We start from the raw sequence: 22,444 nt of genomic DNA on the forward strand, positions 1-22,444 counted from the left end.
GAATTGATTCTTGAACACAGGCTGCAACAATGCGACCAATCATACTATTCCCAAAGACCCTACACTTCACATTATCTTAAAGCCAGAGTTCCTGGTCTCTGATTTTGTATTTTTTTTTTTTTTTAAAAAAAGGTTGTTAACCTAAATTAAGTTTTAATAAACAGAACTAATAACAGAAACATCCCTAATTAGATTCCAGAGAGGAAGCAGGAAACCACCTAGAGCCAAAGAGAACAAAACTATTCCTTAAGAACTTTATTTTGGGCTTTCACATTATGTCACCACGTGGAACCAGATAGAAATTTATCAGGTAGATAAATATGTAATATTTAGTAATTAGATCAAGATACATGTGTAAAAAATACAGTAGTATTTTTTAGGAAATGTAATTAGTCATTGTCAGATCTGTTTCCTGGAGACAAAGCTTCTTCCAGATAAAATTTGAAAGAACATTTTTTTTTTCTACAGCATAGCTCCATCATTGCTAGGTATCATCATACCAAAACAATTGATGGGATTCTTTTTTATCCAAGGCTTTAAATTAGTTTATTCCCTACCCACCCATCCTCACTCACACACACAAACATTACCCAGTAAATAAATAATCTGAGCTTCCAAGTATCTCCCTGGGCCTCTAGGCCTTTTTATACTTGCAGCTCTAGTCCAAGATGTAAATACCCTGAACTTACTTTCCAAGAGCTACGTTTGTTAAGATTAATACCTGGAAACTGTTTAGAATCTGTCAATTACCAAGATCCCCCTAAATAATTTCATACTAATGAGTTTGGTTTCCTTAATAGCCACCATAAAACTATTAAGAAATATCTGAAATGCGATTAGATTTGATGGAACCATTCAGTTAAGAAAATAAAAAAACCGTAAGTTAAGCTAGCTGTCTTTTAAAATTATACTCAAAAAAAGAATACACCAGGAGTTGTTTCATAAACTTCATTCTCTTCAAATGCTTTTGCAGTTTACAGTGATGTTTTACATGTTTGTTAGTTCCCTGCAGCCCTTTTCATTTTGATCTTCGTTCGTATCGGATAACTGGATTTTCAGGGGTGTGAATCATGGTTGTATAATTCACAGTGGGAAAATATCCATCAATGAGATCAAATTCATATAAACGAAGCATAGTGGACCAAATTGTCTTGATTTGAACATAGGCAAAATTCTCCCCAATACAACGATGACGCCCTGTTAAAAAAAGAAAGTTTTCTAAGAATCAATTGAAATTCTTTTTCCCGTCTTTTCTCCTGGAATGATAAATTTGTTTACAGTTTGGAGGGACAGCAGATATAGAGATAATATAGGAAAAAGATGACATTCTTTTCACATAAAAGAAGAATGTAAAATAAAATAGTTAAAAATCTCAGGAAAAAAAAAAGAAAAGGGGCGCCTGGGTGGCTCAGTCATTAAGCGTCTGCCTTTGGGTGGGGTCATGATCCCAGGGTCCTGGGATCGAGCCCCACATCGGGCTCCCTGTTCAGTGGGAAGCCTGCTTCTCCCTCTCCCACTCCCCCCACTCTCTCTGCCAAATAAAAATCTTAAAAAAATAAAAATCTCAGGAGATTTTCAAGGTTTCTTTTTAAGGGAAATAGCACTTGGATAATTATATAATCACTTTTCTAATTACTTTTTTTGAAATGTCACATCTATCTAAGTTTAAATATATGTAAGATTTGAAATCTATGATGACAATCTACTTTGGGAATATACTAGAATATTCTTAGCTTCTGTCCCAAGAGAGCCCTAGTCAAAAGTCAATATGAACCCGCCAATCAAAACTTTAAATGCCAGGGGCACCTGCCTGGCTCAGTCAGTGGAGTGTGTGCAATTCTTGATCTCAGAGTTGTGAGTTCGAGCCCCATGCTGGGTGTAGAGATTACTTAAAAATACAATCTTTAAAAAAAAACTTTAAATGCCATTTCAAAATAATAATGGAAGAAAAAGGGATTTAATAAATCAAAATAGCAACACAAGATCAAAATTTAAAAGGTTATATACATGTAAAAACTGACAAGTTGATTCTAAAATACATATGGATAAAAAACACTAATTCAAAAGGATACATGCACCCCAATGTTTACAGCAGCATTATTTACAATAGCCAAATTATGGAAACAGCCCAAGTATCCATCAACTGATGAATGGATAAAAAAGATGTGGTATATATATACAATGGAATATTACTCAGCCATAAAAAAGAATGAAATCCTGCCATTTGCAACAATAAGGATGGAGCTAGAGACTATTATGCTAAGCAAAATAAGTCAGAGAACGACAAATGCCATCTGATTTCACTTGTGGAATTTAAGAAACAACAAACAAGCAAAGGGGAAAGAGAGGCAAACCAAGAAACAGACTCTTAACTATAGAGAACAAACTAATGGTTATCAGTATGGAGGTGGGTGGGGGAAAGGGAGAAATAGTTGATAGGGATCAAGGCATGTACTTGTAATGAGCACTGGGTGTTGAATGGAAGTGTTTAATCACTATACTGTATACCTAAAACTAATATTACACTGTATGTTAACTAACGAATTCAAATAAGAACTTTTTAAAAAATGCATATGGAAATGCAAAGGAGGACCTAGGATATACGGAGCAGTCTTGGGTGGGAAAAAAAAGTTGTAAGACTTAAACTGACTTCAAATTTGACTTCAATACTAAAGGTATAGCAACTGTGATACTGTGGTTTGTAATAAATATATATTTGCTTTCTCCCATCCCTGGCACAGAGCTCCTCAAACACCTTGGAATTTAAGAGCAAAGAGCAATAAAAGAAGTCAGAAGACTTTTGTTATTCATAACAAGCCCCTTTCAACCACACTTGAGTTTGTTAATGAGGGGACTTTTGGAAATCCCCTCAGAGTAGGGCCTGGCTGCCAAGGGAACCAACCATGTGCTTAAAGGGTTAGAACTTATAGCCCTAACCCCTGACCTCCAGATGGGAGAAGGGGCTGGAGGTTGAATTATTCACCAGTGATTTAATCAATCATGCCTACATAATGAAGTCTTCACAAAAGTCCCTATAGTATGGAAGATTGAGAAGTCGTATTCAGAGAGCTTTCCAGGTTGGTGAACATATGGAGATGGTGGCATACCCAGAAGGCATGGAAGCTCTGTGCCCTTTCCCCCATACCTTGCCCTATGCATCTCTTCAATCAGCTGTTCCTGAGTTGTATCCCCCACCTTTGTAATAAACTGTTAATCCAGTAAATAAACTGCTTTCTGAGTTCTGTGAGCCATTTTAAGAAACTGTGGAACCTCAAGGAGGGGATCAAGAAAACCTCTGATTTACAGCCCACTGGTCAGAAGAACAGGAGACAACCTGGACTTGCAATTGGTATCTGAAGTGATGGGGGGCAAGAGGGAATCTTGTGAGACTAAGCCCTTAACCTATGGGGTCTGTGGCTAACCCCAGGTGGATAGTGTCTGAACTGAGTTGAACTGTAGGAAACCCAGTGGGTGTCCAGAGAGAATTAGTGTGAGAAAAACAACATTTGGTGACCAGAACTGTTGTCAGAAGTGTTCTAAGTGAGTGTAGGGTAGAAAGTGGGGTGGTTTTTCTTTCACAGCAACCAAGACAATGTGGTTCTCGATAGGGCTCAACAAACAGAACAATGGAACACAGCAAAGAGCCAAGACATACTTTTATAGTTATTTGATTATCAAGAAAGGCAGTAAATAAAGCAAGCCAATGGAGAAAAAGTCTTTTCAACACATGGTATGGGAATAACTATGTATCTAATATTAAAAGAAAGCAGAGGTGGTGCCTGGGTGGCTTAGTCAGTTAAGCGTCCGCCTTTGGCTCAGGTCATGATCCCAGGGTCCTGGGATTGAGCCCCGCATCAGGCTCCCAGCTCAGCCCTCCCTGCCTTGTACATGCTCTTGCTCGCTCTCTCAAATAAAATCTTTTTTTTTTTTTTTTTTTAAGATTTTTATCCATTTACTTGACAGAGAGCACACATGAACAGGGGAGGGACAGAGGGAGGAGAAGCAGGCTCCCCGCTGAGCAAGGAGCCCGATGCGGGACTCGATCCCAGGACCCTGGGATCATGACCTGAGCCGACGGCAGACACCCAACCGACTGAGCCACCCAGGCATCCCAGTAAATAAAATCTTTAAAAAAAAATAAACCAAAAACCCTCAATTCCTGTCTCACACCAAACTCAAAAACTAATTCCAGATGATCATAGGCCTAAACATAAATGCTAAAACCATCAAATTTTTTTTAAAGATTTTATTAGAGAACAAGAGAGGGCAGAGAGCACAAGCGGAAGGGGTGGCGGAGTGGGGGACCACAGTGAGAAGGAGAAGCAGATGCCCTGCTGAGCAGGGAGCCCAATTCAGGGCTTGATCCTAGGACCCTGAGATCATGACCTGAGCCAAAGGCAGACGCTTAACCAACAGAGCCACCAAGGTGTCCCAAACCATCAAATTTTAATAGGGAATAAGAGATGAGAATGTCTTCATGACTTGGGGCCAGACAAAGGTTTTTAGACAGGACCAGGAAGCTAACAATTTTAAAAGTCAATAAATTAGGTTTGACTGAGGTTATTCATTTGTCAAAACAATACTGACGAGTATTTCATTGTAAAATTTTACATCAAAACTAGAATACTGAACTTTATTATATACTTGCTGAAAAATTCAGGAAGACATATACTGATGTATGCAGTTTACTTTGAAATGCACCTGAAAAATAAATGGATTGATGGACGGATATGTGATAAAACAAGTGCAAGTAAAATGTCAATGGCAGAATCTAGATAATGGGTATATGAATGTTCAGTATAAAATTCTTTTGACTTTGCTTTGAAATTTTTATTAAAATGCCAGAGAAATTTTAATAACAAAAAATACAATTCGTGTATTTTTAAAAAGTTATATATAAAAGCCAGAAAGACAAACTTAATAAAAGATGGTATCAGAAATATTTAAGCCAGAAAGAACTAATGCCTTCCAATCTCTCCAGCCTACCAAAACCTCATAAAGTAGTAAGCTCAATAACAAAAGATGGCTTTTCAGGGAATACAAAAAGATCAAGTCAAATTATTAGAACTGAAAAAAGCCTTACTAAGCCTTGGTTTCCATTTCTGAAAAATGAATAAGACAGTCCCCCTTCTTCATAGTGTGGTTGTGAAGATTAAATAGAAAAAAAAATTAACAAAAAAATGCGTATTATTAAGCACAGTGCTGTGTGGCCCATAAATGCATTTACTTCTAAGAGCCCTATTTAAGAAGGGTGTTTACAAACCATTCCATATTCAAATATAACAACTAAGGAGAGGGTTGGCTTACTCACAGGGAGATTAAAGGATTATTTTTAATAGCAGGAAACTAGAACTATCCTAACTATGAATTAATAGAAAAATGGATATATTCTGATGATTCACAAAAGGTAAATTATGAAAATGAATAAGCTACATGCTACATGCACCAACACAGAAAAAATTACACAAAGTCATGATTGAAGAAACTGGACATACTTAACATGATGATCAAATGGGGTAGAACAGTGTCCCCCCAAAATTCATGTCTACTCAGGAATCAGACTTTGCAGATATAATTAGTTACGATGAAGTCATACCGGGTTAGGGTGAGCCCTAAATCCAGTGCTGGTGTCCCTCAAAGAAAGCCATGCACAGACTCAAAGAGACATGCACAGGGCAGATGGCCAAGTGAAGATAGGCAAGTGATCAGAGTGATGTAGCTACAAGCCAAGGAATGCCAAAGATTGCCAAGAGCCACGGGAAGTTTGGAACAAAGCAAGGAAAGACTCTCCCCTAGAGCCATCAGGGAGAGCAAGACCCTGCCAACACCTTGATTTCAGACTTCCGGCCTCCAAAAATGTGGGAGAATAAATGTCTATTGTTTTAAGTCACCCAGTTTGTGGGAGTTAAAGTAGCCCTAGGAAACTGGCACAATGATGAAAAATTTGAGGGAACATTATATCTTATATTCAGATAGCTCAAAGATATACAATATAACTTCAGAGAACACAATTAGGGGATGTTTAAAACACAATGGGATGTTAAAAGGAAACAGATTACAGCTTTTTTTTTTTTTTAAGTAGGCTCCACACCCAACTTGGGGCTTGAACTCATGACCCTGAGACCAAGAGTCACATGCTCTACCAACTGAGCCAGCCAGGCGCCCCCAGATTACAGCTTTAATGTAAGTTTTTAAAAATGGGAGCTGTTCAAAAAACAAAAGGAGCTGCCATAGAAGGTGACTGAGAATCTATTACCTAAAAAAGTTCCAGTGCAGTCCAGGCAATTACCAGTTTAGAAATGATTCCTCTTTGGGGCAGATTTTGGGCCACAGAACTAATGCCCCTTCCAACTGTTTGAACAATCTATGACTCTTTTATATGTGATGTTATATACCATATTATTAAATTTATTTATTAGAGTTACTAAGATCTGAAGTTCCTAAAGGACTTTATACTTTCCTTTACGTGTGGAAACAGTGTGACCAGTGACAAAAAAGTTGTGCCACTTCAAATCTCTTTGGAAAGACTAAACAAGAAGTCATAAAATGTAGTTTAATCTGTAGAGTACCAATGAACAGAGAAATTACTGCAGGAACAAGGGTCTGCCTGCATAATTTAAGAGTGGTAATTGAAATGCAGAAGTTTGCAAACCTATGTAAGACCTGCCCAAATTTAAAGGCCATTTTATCCTAAGGATACAGACAGAGGACCAAAAAGTTGACTAACAATCCAGAAAAGCTTCAATTTTAACAAGACTGCTTTTGCTCTTTTCTGAAACACTGATAATCTGTTATCATATTTAGCCTGAAATAATTGCCTAAATGGTGTGCTAATTCCAGTGGTTCTTTAAAACAATTCACAAAGAGCTTAAAATACTATTGTAAGGGAAAACAGGGTGGACTATTAAAATTAACCCTCAAAAAACTAAATTGGTTAGAAGGTAATAGAGCTTTACATAAGGATTCACAAAACTATTTCCTTTAGTACAAACAAAATACTTTTCCAACTTGGCAAAGATTATACTCCTACAAATGTTTACAGGAATGTCCCTATGAGGAAAGGAAAAGATATTTATAAATAAAATTCATATGGATTATTTTGACAGACATAAATATATTATCAGAACAAACATTTCAAATGTAAAATGGTATCTTACCAGCTCCAAATGGCACGTAAGCAAACTTCTCTCCTGATGCTGGATTGTCCTGTAAGTAGCGATCAGGATTAAAGTCCAGACGTTCTATCCATGAGTCTTTAAGTCTTTGATTGACAGTGGGAGAGACACACACCTGATGTCCTGGAGGAATGGTATATCCTGCCACGGTCTACAAATGAAAGCAACATATTTCATTAGATAATATAAAACTATTCTACCAAATAACCAGACTGTTGTATAATAAAGCATTAACACACATGTGATATACATATATTTAAAAACTAGCTAGATGATAGGCCAGCTAAAAATTATTTTAACTCAAGATGATTTCCAAGTGACCCAACATTGGGCTGGAAACTTAAAAAAGCCATAATGCCTCAGAGGTAGCAGAGGGATATCAAGGAGCCTTTCACAATCTGATTTGTATATTTCCATACTATCAGAATTTTTAATAAAACATGCTTTTTTTTAAACCAGGAAAAAAATACACTACCATTTTTAAAACCCTAACTGTTAAATAAAAATGCAGGGAACAGATTAGCATGTATACTCTCTAATTATATAAAAATATCTATATAAATAGAATATATAATTACATATCAGAGTTCGAATATAAAAAATTGAAATTATGTGGAAACGATTATTCTACTTTTTTAATTTAAAAAATTCTCTTTGCTGTTATATTTCTTCTTTCTGATAAATAAAAACTGGGGGAATGGAAGGGGAGATCTAACCAAGAGACTCACCTGAGGAGTTTTGGCCATTCTCATCATGGTCATTATAGGAGGTCGAAGTCTTAATGTTTCTTTTATACAGCGATCAAGTAAATTTAGATCCTTCAGCTAAAAAGGGAAAGCATTTCCGGAGTTTTAGAAATATTTAACTTACTTCAGCAGTATGTGTTTAAACTTATGGGTTATAATAAAATAGTTTCTATTGTGGTAGAAGGGCAAAGAGGTAACTGGTTCAGTATCTGAGATTATCTTGTTCTGTCACTTTCCATGGTCAACAAGGGAAAGAGGGCAAGATACCATCAGTACAAGAGGTAATCACTCTGAAGAGTGGCATAGTAAGGGCCTGCAAAAATCCACTTGTCTAAAAAGTGAAAACACTAGCAAAAATCATGCTACCACACAGATGAAACTTGAAAACATGCTAAGCAAAAGAAGCCAGTCACAAAAGACCACATACTGTATGATCCCGTTTATACGAAATGTCCAGGATACAGCAAATCCATACAGACAAAACGTAGATCAGTGGTTGCCAGGGGCAGGGGAAATGGAGCGTGACTGCTAACAGGTACCGGCTTTCTTTTGGAAGTGATTTAAATGTTCTAAAATTGTGATAGTTTCCACAATTCTGAATATATCAAAAAACAGTAAGTTAGATACTCTAAATGGACTGACTCTATGGTATGTCAATTATATATCAATTAAGCTATTACTTTAAAAGTTACAAAATCAGGAATGAAAGAGACATCACTGCTGGCCTTACAGAAATAGAAAGGATTGTAAGAGAACACTGTAACAATTGTAAGCCAACGAATTAGGTAACCTAGATGAAAATGGACAAATTCCTAGAAGGACACAAACCAAAGACTCAAGAAGAACCAGAACGTAGGAATAGATGTATAACAAGTAATCAAACAACTTCCCACAAAGAAAAGCACAGACTCCAATGGCTTCACTGGTGAATTCTAACCAGACATGTAAGAAAGAATTAGTATCAATCCTTCACAGACTCTTCCAAAAAAATAAAAGAGGAGGGAACACTTATAGACTCTTTCTTTGAGACCAGCATTACTCTGTATACCAAAACCTGTCAAAGACCTCATGACAAAACTACACATCAGTATCCCTCATGAACACAGATGCAAAAATCCTCAACAAAATACTAGCACACTGAATCCAATATGAAGACATTTCAAGGAGGGCCATGGGGACTTTTCTAAAAAAAGCTAAGCAATTTAATCTATAGTAAATAGAATATATCAAATTGTCCCCTTTAAAAACTAGCCACTCATTAGATACTCGAAGTCATAAAGCCAGCAGTGAAACTAAAAATCCAACAAACCTGGTCATAAGTTAAAGGAGGCAGATCTTCTCCACAGACTGTTTTCTGTTCTAAATAACATTTTTCTTGAAGTGTTTTGTCTCTGGCCAAGAAGAAGCCCATCCAGGCACTAGTAGTTGAGGACGTGTGCTGGCCTGCCAACAGCAGTCCAATAAGCATGCCTGCTACTTCGTCGTCTGTCAGAGGGCGCCCATCCCTAAGGAAGGAGTCACACACAAATTTAACAGTTTGGCAGACCATTTCATGCCTTCACATTTAAATAAAGGGTCGTAGTGAATAAACTTTTCAGGTGTAATAGTCTCTTGCATTTGCCCATCACAAGTGAGAATTTTTTCCCCTGCGGAGAAAGAGACAGACCAAAGAAATGTATGATTTTCATTACAAAAGATGTTGCTGCAGTTTGTCAGCAGGCGTTGCCCCATGCCTGGTCCTTGGGCTCCAGGAAGGCAATGGGATCCCATTAATTCGTGTCTCATCCATTTAACAAGCCCAAGGCTCATAGCTACTAATTTTGTCAACATCACTACTTTTTAACTGGACATATTTTTTAACTTTGTATTGAAATTGCCTGCTTCAGCTTAACATGTGATTCGAACAGCTCTTACTTGTAAGTAGAATCTAGTAAAGTTTGGAGAATGTCATCAATTTTTTCTTCTGACTGTCTGCGCTTCTGGATTGCTTTATAGAAAATATTCTTGATCTCTCGATGAGCTCTGTCCCTGCGTCTGCAATTCAAAGACAAAAATGACTAAAAAATAATGTCATACTTTCTGGCATCAGATTCATTTTGAAAATAACCAGGACCTAGCTTAAGAATGACTCAAATAATTGACAAAAAACTCAGAACCAAAAGAAAAAAAGAAGTTAGATGAACCATGAGAGACTATGGACTCTGAGAAACAAACTGAGGGTTCTAGAGGGGAGGGGGGTGAGGGGATGGGTTAGCCTGGTGATGGGTATTAAGGAGGGCACGTATTGCATGGAGCACTGGGTGTTATATGCAAACAAGGAATCATGGAACACTACATCAAAAACTAATGATGTAATAATGTATGGTGATTAACATAAAAAAAAAAATAAATAAAATCTTATACTGTTAGAAATTTCTAGCATCCGAACATACATATCCCTGATTCTTAACATACTTCCTGTGTTCTAACAAAAGGTCTAAAGCAAGACTGTGATTATTCCTTTAGAATCATTTTCCAGTTTAACAGAAAGCAGAATACTTTAACGAAATTCCAATTTTAACCAAATTAATTCTTGAAGCAGATGAAGAGTGATTCTGGTTTTTCTATAGGATTCAGAACTTGAATAAACCTAAGATTTATTTAGGATGACCTAAATCTAGGATGTAGAACATGATGACAGTATACAGGATTTGATTCTACTTTTCATCTTCTGAGACAACATGGTTTTGTAGGGGGGCAAAAAATACTAGGAGGCAGAAAACAAACTTCAGTTCCCCAAACCTTCCCTTTAAAGGAGGGTGCTCACTAGGTAACAGGTACTCTAAGTGTTTCGGAAAGTGAACTGGCCACTTTGACCTCCCGTGAGGTAGATGCTCTTAGCCTCACTTCACAGGTAGCTGCACAGTTCCACACAGCCAGAAAGCAGCGGAGCTGCGACTTCACACCAGGCGATCTGACTGCCTAGCCCCTTCACAACTGGGCTTCCAATAAAACTGCTGCTCTGCTGAGACCATGTGGGCAGAAGACAGTTTACTGACAGGAACACAGCAGTGCCAGGAAAACGTAAGGCCTGTTTTAAGAAAGGGCACGGAATAATTCGGTTCAATCATTTGGTCTGGGTAAGGCAGAGAAAGACTGGGCTGAAAGGAAGTCAGGAATTTCTGATTTCATCCAGGAGATAGAAAAGGTAAAAACGGGCTTGTTGCACACTTCTGGAGAACCCTCTACAGGCTACGGATGAAAGCATTTTGAAAAATGCAAAGCTCCTGACAAATATAAAGTATTACGAGTTCCAGAGAATTCCAGAGAATCTCTCCTGGCTTTCCCTTTTTCTCCCCCTCTTTATCCTGTAACTATATAGAAGTAGCAGAACTAGAAGGAAAAGGGAGTACCAATTTAACTCCTCCCCATCTGTCACCTGAACGGAAATGAATCAACAGGTAACAGAAAGCCCACTAATAAGCAAGACACTAAACTATATGTCGAGTCCTATAAGCAATATTTCTTTGTATCAGATGGTCCCTGACGTTAAGGAAATCACAGTATAGTTGTAAGAAAACAAAGAGAAAAGTAAAGAAAGGTACTTACTACTTCAAAACAAAGAAATTTCACAATAGACTATAAAACAGTCAAATATTTTCAAATAAGTACCTAGAGGGGTGCATCACTTTTAGGTAGAGTCCAGAGACTTTCCTGAGTAGAAGGAATATGTGAGATAAGTAGGTTTTAAATTAGAATAGCTAGATAACAAATGACCTCTTTTATAAACTGAAACTGAGCTTAAATGAGCTCACTATATAAAGAAAACCTGTCTTGAATTCTTATAGAAGAATTGGGGCTCATAATCTCCCTAATTTGTCTGTTTTATGTTTATTTTTTATCTTGGTTAAAGCAAAGCATGCCAACACTACAGCAATTCTACAGTTAAATAAGCAAGTATAGGGTCTTTAGCCATACCTGAAACTAGGCAAAGGGAGCCAGCCTGGCAGTAGCCAGGCTGCGTGGCTAAAACCTCCATCCAGATCTGCATACAGTTGTGCCACTTTCTCATTGAGTTGACTTCTGATTTCCTTTCCATGTAAACAATGGCTAGCTGTTAAAATTATGAGCTCCGAAAGAGCTTCAAACAAATCTAGAAGAAAAAAGATCATTCCCATTACTATTGCCAAATATTCTTTTGAAATTTTCTGCTTAGAGATATAAAAGTATTACAAAGGAAAAGTGAGAATAAAAACTCAAGAACCAACAAGATCCTGTTCATATCATCAAAAAAAGCCTACAGACATATGGATACAACAAAGAGAGACAAGAAACTCATGATGGGAAGCACCTCTGGACAGCCAAAAGAGAGGCCACAAAGGCATCTCTAAACCTCACTCATGACTCTTCAACTTGAAAAGATAAACTGAAGATAGGGCGCCTGGGTGGCTCAGTTGGTTAAGCGACTGCCTTCGGCTCAGGTCATGATCCTGGAGTCCCGGGATTGAGTCCCGCATCGGGCTCCCTGCTCAGCAGGGAGTCTGCTTCTCCCTCTCCCGCTCCCCCCTCTTGTGCTCTTTCTCTCTCTCACTCTCTCTCTCTCAAATAAATAAATAAAATCTTAAAAAAAAAAAAAACCCTAAAAAAAAAAAAAAGATAAACTGAAGATAAAAATGAATATAGTGAGGGGCGCCTGGCTGGCTCAGTTGGTAGAGCACGTGATTCTTGATCTCAGGTCGTGAGTTCGAGCCCCGCATTGGGTATAGAGATTACTTAAAAATAAAACTTTTTAAAAAAATGAATAGAGGGGTGCCTGGGTGGCTCAGTCATTAAGCATCTGCCTTTGCTCAGGTCATGATCCCAGGGTCCTGGGATCGAGCCCCACATCCGGCTCCCTGCTCAGCAGGAAGTCTGCTTCTCCCTCTCCCACTCCCCCTGCTTGTGTTCCCGCTCTTGCTGTCTCTTTCTCTGTCAAACAAATAAATAAAATTTCTAAAAAAAAAAAAATGAATAGAGTTACAGGAGTTCCAAGTCGCAGTGTAACAAAAGCAGCAAAAAGGTGATTTAGTGCATATGAGGTGCTTCCCAAAGAACAGCAGTCCAAAAACTGAAGAATGGATTATTTCACAGGTCAAAAGCAGGAAGACCAGGACTAAAATTTGAGGTCTTGACTATATATAAAAGAAAACTGTAGCTAATCATCAACTGGTAATATCCCAAACTAGAGACAGATACATCAGGGAAGCACATTTCGATGACATTTAAAAGTCATAAAAATTACCCAATTAATGCCTTGTTCTTTAATTCCGTGTTTACCAAATGAACTTCCAATTGTCCCTTGGCTTTCCAGTTAGATTTGCCAATGAAGTTTATCAAATTCTGGTGTTCTCAATGCTGTAACTTTGTCTCACTTGTATTTATTAAGTTGGCATTTTAGTTTGTTTATACATCAGCTTCTTGTATGGTTAGAAATACATCACATCAGCTTTCGGTGGATTACAGAAACTGAAGACCACACCCAGAACATGGGGACCCACACAGAGGTCTTAATGCCCTATGAGACAGATGTTGCGTCCTGCTTTGGGGGGGGCAGTTTTCTCTGAAAGGAACACTTAATTGTCCAATATAAAGAATGGATTCACATAAATATCCAAAGAAGATCAAGTTATACTCATTATACTCTGTACATAATGCAAGAAAGCATATAGTTGGTGGTAGACTAAGCCTATGTATTTAAATTTACTTTTTTCATGAACTAAATCATTCCCATACAATATCAGATAGATAGGGTATTACATACAAAATTAAATCATTTAGACTTTTACTTGCTCATGGGAGTTAAAAAAAGTTATTTTATTTATTGTCTTAAAATGACCTTGCAAAAAGCCTTATTAATTCAGTTTATTTCAAAATTTAATGAGTTATTTTTATATTATTTGTACAAATGAGCTGAATAACATGCACATTAACTAACCCATTTTAAGGTGTTGCTAAGTGAACAGCAATAATCACTTCCTCTCAGGTTATCAAAACATATTCTTTCCATTAAATCTAAGGTGGTTTTTACATATGTTGCAGTTGGTTTTTCATTACACACACAAACACTCACGTATTCTTATATTTCTAGTCATAAAAAAAAGTAGAAATACTAGGACAAATGCAAAACCAAAACAGTTTGCTTACTTTTTTCTCCACTTTCTCCCCAACTCTGAAAGTACTCCTTTGTTTCTTTCTCAATTATAGAAACGTGCTGTCTAAAGTGGGCTATGTTAAGTCCACTTTTTAACATTTTCTTCTGCTCCAAAAAAACCTTCAAAATATTAACAGTATAATACCAAGCATTAAAACACAATTTTGTTTTATCAGAAGATTCATCTGGGTTATTATATGTAACACTCAAAGAAAAGAATATTTTAAAAAAAGATATTGAAAATAAAAACAGTAAAAGGATTTTTTAAAACTATACCAAACATGGGAAACTTAGAGCATTTATATGGATCTGAAGTAACATGTAGAGGTAACCTGGTATGCGGGCGCTCAACTAATGATAAATTAGGAATCCCACTGCCTTTCCTTCCTACATATGCATTTTCCCACTCCAGACCGCAGGGCTTCCCTTTCCTGTTATCTTCTAGCATCCCAACCCAACCCAGATACCAACACAAGCCCCCAAAGGTTCATTATGCTTCCATATCATTTTTATCCCACTTCACATACTCTCCCATTCCATTCCCAAACAAGTATCATTCCTCTCACTATCTTCCAGAAGTTTAATGAGAATTCAATATAGTCTGATTGAAATAGATTCACACTAAGACAACTAATGGTTTTAACCCATTGGGACATTTCTATTTTAAGAATCTGATTAGCGGGCGCCTGGGTGGCTCAGTCGGTTAAGCAACTGCCTTCGGCTCAGGTCATGATCCTGGAGTCCCAGGATCGAGTCCCGCATCAGGCTCCCTGCTCGGCAGGGAGTCTGCTTCTCCCTCTGACCCTCCCCCCTCTCATGTACTCGCTCTCTCTCATTCTCTGTCAAATAATAAATAAAATCTTTATTAAAAAAATAAATAAATAAAGTTTCATTGGGCGCCTGGGTGGCTCAGTTGGTTGAGCGACTGCCTTCGGCTCAGGTCATGATCCTGGAGTCCCGGGATCGAGTCCCACGTCAGGCTCCCTGCTCAGCAGGGAGTCTGCTTCTCCCTCTGACCCTCCCCCTTCTCATGCTCTCTCTCTCTCAAATAAATAAATAAAATCTTTAAAAAAAAAAAAAAGAATCTGATTAGCAGTGTGAAAAAATGAATAGATATATCTGACCAGAGGGATTTTCTAGGGTTCTTGCTTTTGGCCTTGAGGAGCCCCTCATTCCCCACACCTCGCTCATCCCCAGAAATAACACTTGATGTCAACTCTTAACTGCTACGCTAGGATACTAGGGCATGTGTGGTACGATCTCAGCCAGAGCCCACACCAAGCTACTGAGCCAATGATCTCATTTGTGTTTTGCATCAATTTGCAGCACTCTAATATTTGACTTCAGGAGGGGAAAAGAAATCACACAAACTTCCAAAGCCAACAATCTTTAGCTCAAAAGAGCTCTTATGCTAGAATTTCAGGCAGGAGTAGAGGCATAGGAGGCCCTTTTGAGGAAATGATGGGATTTTCTTGTTACCCACTCGAATCAATGCCCTAAGTTCATCATTGATTCTCTTTCTTTGTACAGGCAACCTTTAAAATTGCTTAGCCCATGCCTGCAGCTATAAAACAGAATACCCATTCTTTGTCAGTTACCAGGCCTTTTCTTTTTAATGTCTCATTCTTCAGATTTCTGAACCAAAGAATAAATTGTTTCTACATTCTAAATGTACAGTATTACACTACTAGCTGTTAACTATTATATCATAGATTTTGCTGGAAGGTAACAGGGTCACCTACTGGATTTGGCACATCATATGCAACTCCCTTCCCAAACACAGGTGTTGTCAGACGACTGTAGACATCTTCCGCATTCAGGTCCTCATTTTTACTATTAAAAAGCAGTGCAGCAGCATCACTCCCCAGAAGGTAAGTAAATGTCTTGCCCACCATGGTAAAACTAAATACAGGTCCATACTAAAGAAAGAAAAGTAGCCACAGTGATGGTACTGAAAAATATGTATCACTAAAAGAAACACTAATTTATTAATTCACAAAACATTTTTGAAAATTAAAACATGCATAAACCTTAATGCAATTATTCACCCAGTCTTTGTCCAAATTTATAATTATTTTCATCCAGTTGCAAGTGAAATATAAACTTTTTATTCTGTTTTCAATTTATACTGAAAATATTTTCTATCCTTTACCCAGACATTATAATTTTAATAATTATTCTTTCATTATTGGACATATGGGTGATATGTCAGTTCTTTACTTATTATGGATAATTCTGCAATGAGTTTCTCTGAGAATACAGATTTTTTACCCCCTTGGTTAAGGATAAACTTATAGGGGTCACCTAAAGGTTATGACCTGTCCTATTGTATTTGCTATGTGAAGACATCAGAAGTTTATTTAGTTATCCAGTTTACTACTATCTCACCAACACCAAATGATTTCATTTTTAATTTTCCGTTAATCTGGCTGGGTGTTAAATGCTTTACCTTGCAGTTATCTGATTATTATTCAAGACCAGGCTCTGGGGATACAATTGTGAACAAAAATACTGTCTCTGACTCATGTAGCTTAGTCTATTGAAAAAGATACAACTTAATCAAATAATCACATTAACAAATGTAAAATTGCAAATGTGACAAGTACTACAGGAAGGAAAGCAATTCTGGGAGAAGAGAACTGATAAAAGAGAGACCAAAGAGAGGCAAGGCCACCTGAGCTGAGGCTTGAAGGATGAGGAGGAGTCAGCATGGCAGCCAGGCATGCACAAAGATCCTAATGGGGGGGAGGACAAGATGAGAGCTGAGTCTGCAGGGCCTAGACCATACATAGTCTCATAAGCCATATTCAGGAAGTTTTTTCCTTACAAGCAATAGAAAGCCATAGAAGATTTTAAACTGCATGGGAGGGACCCACTGATATATGCATATTTTAAAAGAAAGATCCCTCTGGCTGCTATATGGAGGGGGGAGGAACAAGAGCAGAAGGAATGTCAGAGGACCAGTTAGAGCCTATGCAGGAACCTGATGATGAAAACTTGCTACATGGTAATGATGGGGCAGTGCACAGAGAAGCAGATGGATACTGAATTATTTTGGAGAGAGAATTTGCAGACGGCAATGGATTGAGGGAGGGAAGTATCAAGAAGGAATCCTAGGCTTCTGGAAAACAGAAAAATGGTGAGAAGAGAAAACAGGACAACCAGGATTGAAGAGAGAAAAACCAAGGGTTAGCCTTCAGAAATGTTGGATTTCAGGTGCCTTTGAGACAACGCAGGAAAAATCACGTGGGAGTTGGGACATCCAGGTCAGGAGCTGGAGAAGAGACCTGAGCAGAGACATTAATTTGGGTGTCATCTACCTACGGCTGATAACTGAAGCTGCAGGTTAGAGATGAGATCACCTAAGAAAGACTAAAGGCCAAGGACCAAACCTCCATGAACCCCAACGGTAAATGCCCAGGCATAAGCCCACTACTGAGTTAGAGAAAAAGCAGTCAGAGAAATAGGGGGCAGGGGGGGATGAAAGAAGCCACATTTAAGGAGGGAGGAGTTACCAGTGACAAATACAGCTGAGGGATCAAGTTCATTGAACTAGGACACGGAGCTCATTAGTGAAGGGGCTGACAGGCAGACTAGGGTGGACTGAAGAATAAGGAAACAGGACATGTGGAAAGAGAGAGAGTACATACAGAAAACTTGCTAATGGGGGAGGAAAGTGAGAGGAGACTGAGTAAGTCAAGAGAAGCTCTGGTCTTTTTAAATGAGTGACTTTTGAAAAATTTTCAGAGAAAATGGAAAAGATCCAGTTGAAGGAAGTCACTACAGAAAGAAGAAATAATAGCATAAGGTTCCTGACCAAAGATGGATTGAGACTTTAACCTCCAATAGGAAGCAAAATAGTATAAAATGAACATGATAGCACCTAGTGGGCTCAGAGCACAAGATTCTGGAGCCAGACTGCCAAGGTTCACATCCCAGGTCCTCCACCTGTTAGCTGTTGTGACCTTGATTGTATAGTCAGAAAACTTAACCTCTCTGTACTTCAGTTTCCCTCATCCATAAAATGGAAATAATAGTACCTACTATTACCAAGATTAAATATATATCATTTTATCCAGGATATGTGTGTGTATATATAGATATTATAGATATATTAGAAAAGAGTGTATTGGCCATAGTAAATATTACGTGTGTTTATTACTACTACTACTACTACTATTATTATTATTATTATTAAAAGCACAGACTTGGAAATTAGACCATGTATAAATCCTGGTTTGGCCACTAGCCAATGGTGAGCCCAAGAACAAATTATATAACCTGTTTCTCAGTTTTATCATCTATATAATGGATATACCTGAAAGGATTTTTGTGGAGCTTCAGTAAGATAATCTATGTAAAGCACTAAGTTAGTGGCACAAAGTAAATGTTTTATAATTAGTGTAACAGGAAGAAAAGAGAATGCATGTTTGAAAGTGGGAGCATGAGAAAGTTCTCTTTGGATGGTTTTATATCTCTAAAGAGGAGACAAAGTCATCTGCTTTGATAGACAGGAAGACTCAGAAGTTTAGAAAAGTGAAGGTTTGAATCATCATTGTGGGAAATGGAAAGTAGGCCAACCATACTTTGGCATAACACAATTGTTTAGCAGTGTTCAAAGTTCATTCAGGGTAGGGGATCATGAAATTAGGAAGGAACTAATCTGGTGCAAGGAAGAAAAGAAGAAGAAAAAAAATCCCTCCAAGTCTGGGGTTTTACCAGGTAAGCAAAATGAAAAGATCCAGGGCAAGGAAATGTAGGGTATTGGCCACAGTGGAACTGAAATGATGGACCACTGTCCCAAACTGGAAAACGAAGCAAAGAAAGGAGGCTAATAGATCAGGAGAAAGTAAATGGGACAATGGACTGGAAGATCTAATGAGGTCAAAGAATGGTTCTAATGGAAGTTGCTGTGGAGGCAAGAGGCAAGCCAAGAAAAGAAGGGGTCTAAGACTAAAGTGTCTAAATTTATATTGTGGAGCTGAAAGAGTTAAGAGTGACAACAATTCATAGTGGGACTGTGGAATAAATGGCTGAATTGGTATGAGAAAGCTCATGAGAGAGAAGAGGGGCAAAGATCTGACTTGGCCATGGTATCTTGTGGGTCATCCAAGTGAAACTGAAGTCACAGATGTGTAGAGCAGGTTAGAAAATTCCACAGGTGACTGGTTAAGAAAAAGAAGGGTCAATCAGTATCAATCTTAACTATGATCAGTAAGTACAAAATTTAGGCTAGTGATGTCTCAGAGATCACCCAGGACACAGGAGAAGTTACAAGAGTCTCCAAGACCCCTCCAGCTCTTAAACAGGAGTAGCTCCAATTTAATTGGTTTCCTATACTCGGGATAAGCCTAAGATTACACTATTTTTAATGTTCTGCCATTTAAAGAAAAGTTTGAAAAGCACTAATTTCTTTTCCTATAATTATTTGGAACACTTACCTTCTCATATGCATTTTCTAGGAATTCAATTGGACTTTTCCCAAATGCTATGGCATGTCCAAGGAATGGAACTGGAGAGAAAATGTATGGTGGACTTTTCTGCAAGAGAAAACAAAAAATTGGGGGTTCACATTTCATTTTGAGATATCCAGTTTAGTTTCCTGACCAAACAAATGAAATTTACCACTAATACTAAAAAGTTACCAAAAAATAAAGCATCAACAGTAACTTAAAAACAGCCAAACTGCAAGTATCTTAGGAGAGTGGCCATAGTCAAAAGAACAGAAACTCAAAACATGGTATAAGTGACTAGACAAACACAAAGGTGTTGTAATTACACATGCTGAATACTGTCCAGAATATGTCCAATATTATTTATTGGTGGGCTCTAGGCAACTTACTTAAACATTAGCAAAAAAAAAAAAAAAAAAAACCACACAGGAAAATCAAACTATATTGTCTTTACCACTACCACTCACAATTTTAGTTCCGGAATCTTGCCTAAAGAAGGTATAGAAAAAGACAAACAGTAACTTGAGGTATAGAAAGATGTGAAATGTTTAAGAAGCTACATTTATCAGGAAAGAGAACACATCTCATCCACTGATTTTATTTTTTATTTTTTAAGTAGGCTCCACACCCAGCGTGAGGCTTAAATTCACCACCCTGAGATCAAGACCTGAGCTGAGATCAAGGATCAGATGCTTAATCAACTGAACCACCCAGCGCTCCTCATCCACTGATTTTAGAGAGAGTAGATCAGCACTAGCAGGAACTCCTTCACACTCCTTGTAAAAGGTACTTTAGATGCCCCAGGTTTTAAAAACGACTTGGTCAATAGTTCATACACTCCATTGTCAGTAAAAGAGCAGTTTTAAACGCTACTTGGTGTATGAAGCTAGTGGTCAATAAAGACACTAAATTAAAGAAACTGATACTTCTTAGCATCATAAGAAGGGACAATCCAGTTACTCCCACCCTACCAAACACTCCCCGCTTCATACAGATATAAATCGCCATTAGGGGCGATACTACAGCCCACAGGATGCCCCACCAGGGCAGTCCCCAAGATGACGGCCACCAGGGCGCTCAATGCCACATCCATCAGTCTGGCCACGGCCATTAGGAGCACCAGCACTTCGGCCAGCACAGCCGTGACCGCTACAAGCACGACCCCCACCAAGACCAGACATGCGGCCACCGCCAGAATCGCTACAGACTTGAGAGCCCCCAACACCAAGGCCAGAAAGGCCAAGGAAGTCGCGACCACAAGCAGCAGAGCTGCGGCCACCTCCCCGTCCCCAGTGCGCCCGTCGCCGCCGCTCAGCTGACCACGGCTTCGGCAGCCACTCCCGCTAGCCCTTTGGCCGCCTTTGTCGTCGCCCCGCTAGCCGTTAGACCACAGTAGTCGCTGCGTCCCCCGCCCGGATCCCCCAGGGTGCACGTACCGCCTCGGCGGGCAGGGGGGCCAGGTGGCCGACTGCGAGGCGGAACAGGTAGACTAGCCCAAGCGTGAAGGCGCAGGCGATTAGCAGCATGGACAGGAGGTTGCCGCCGGTCACCCGCTCCATCGCCTGCCCCAGCACCGACCCGCCCGCCTGCAGTAAACCCAGCAACATCATCCTGACCGCCGCAGCAGCCACTACAGTTCGCCGGAGACGCTGGAGGCCAAGGTCGCCGCCGCTCCTCCTAATCGATGGAGCGAGTAAGGCCGGCAGATGGACGTCCGGAGGCGGCCCCGGCCTCCAGGTCTCCTACTAAGCCCAGTCCCACCCCCTACTCTCGGCTCCCACGCGCGCCACCCTGTGCGTCACAGAACGGGGCGGGGCCAGATGCTGGTCACGCCCTACGTAGGACTACCTACGGCCGAGGTCTCCTTACGCCAGGAGAGAGGCCCTGAAAAAGCAGGTTGCATCTATGGTACCAGTGGTACAGAGACAGAGGAGAACGAGAACTTAAGAGGGGATCATCCCCCTGAGAATCGCGGGCACCTGAGCCTGCGTGCCCGGGTGCGGAGCACCACGACACAGCGCCGGGAAAGGGCGGGCGGAGGGATCTCAGAGCAAGGTTTGCGACGGGACGGCAGCGGCAGCCGCGCGCTCTGTGATTGCACCGCTCGCGCGTGAGGTGATCTCAGCTTATGTGGCGTCAGTCGGGCGGGTGGCTTGAGTACCGCCCCGGTGGTGCGAGCACCGCCCCGTCGCCGGGGCAGGCAGGCCGGCTGCAGCTGAGCCTCTCAGGGCCCGCGTCCTGAAGCGGTGGAGAGACAGCAACATGGTTGGGGAAAGGGAGATTGTGAAAGACGCCGTCTGCCCACGGAAGGGTGGGACGATGAGGTCAGTCTCATGCCACCCCAATTAAAAGCAGTCTGACAGGTATTAATATACGGCATAACGATAACAAAACTTGGTTGCTGTCTGGATTATACGGAAACAGGTTTTCCGAAATAAATTTGAATATTATAGGCCGTCGCGACCTATTTGAGACAACATTCCCCAAGAACGGCACTTACTCTGTCCAGAAAGATTTTAAAGCGGAAGTACAGTCCTAAAGCCACAGTCCCTTGGCCGCCCGCTCCTGCGGTCTCAAACAAGCATGTATATATAATGACCACCAAAGTAAATTCCCCTTTTATATTACTCTCACGAGCCCCCGACCATATTCATGTATTTATTCAGTCACTGTGAAGAGCTAGGTATTGTGCTCGGTAGGCACTGGGAATACAGCAGTGGGTGACAAAACTGCAGGGCCCTCAGGGAAGGAGCAGGAGTATCTAACTGCCTGCTCAACACCTCTACCTAGATGCTTAACATTTATCTCATTGTCAGTAAATCCCGAACTGAATTTACCTCCTCCCACCCCGCTGCCATCCTGCCCCTCCTGTAATGCCCATGTAGGAAGGGCACCACTATC

At 39.7% G+C, this 22,444-nt stretch overlaps 1 protein-coding gene across 1 annotated transcript; it reads right to left on the reverse strand.

Annotated features, from left to right (window-relative positions):
• Positions 1 to 934: 934 nt before the first annotated feature.
• Positions 935 to 21,315, reverse strand: LOC110579982 (lanosterol 14-alpha demethylase). The gene is made up of 10 exons (XM_021689625.1): positions 20,980 to 21,315; positions 19,532 to 19,630; positions 15,833 to 16,009; positions 14,084 to 14,210; positions 11,879 to 12,053; positions 9,836 to 9,955; positions 9,231 to 9,426; positions 7,904 to 7,999; positions 7,158 to 7,326; positions 935 to 1,197 (listed from the first exon to the last, which is right to left on the reverse strand). Exons 1-10 carry the CDS (start codon positions 21,151 to 21,153, stop codon positions 1,019 to 1,021), a joined length of 1,512 nt encoding a protein of 503 aa, XP_021545300.1. The 5' UTR covers positions 21,154 to 21,315; the 3' UTR covers positions 935 to 1,018.
• Between the last annotated feature and the right edge of the window lie 1,129 nt (positions 21,316 to 22,444).

Source organism: Neomonachus schauinslandi, chromosome 12 (genome assembly GCF_002201575.2).
Source record: "Neomonachus schauinslandi chromosome 12, ASM220157v2, whole genome shotgun sequence".
Taxonomy (NCBI): domain Eukaryota; kingdom Metazoa; phylum Chordata; class Mammalia; order Carnivora; family Phocidae; genus Neomonachus; species Neomonachus schauinslandi.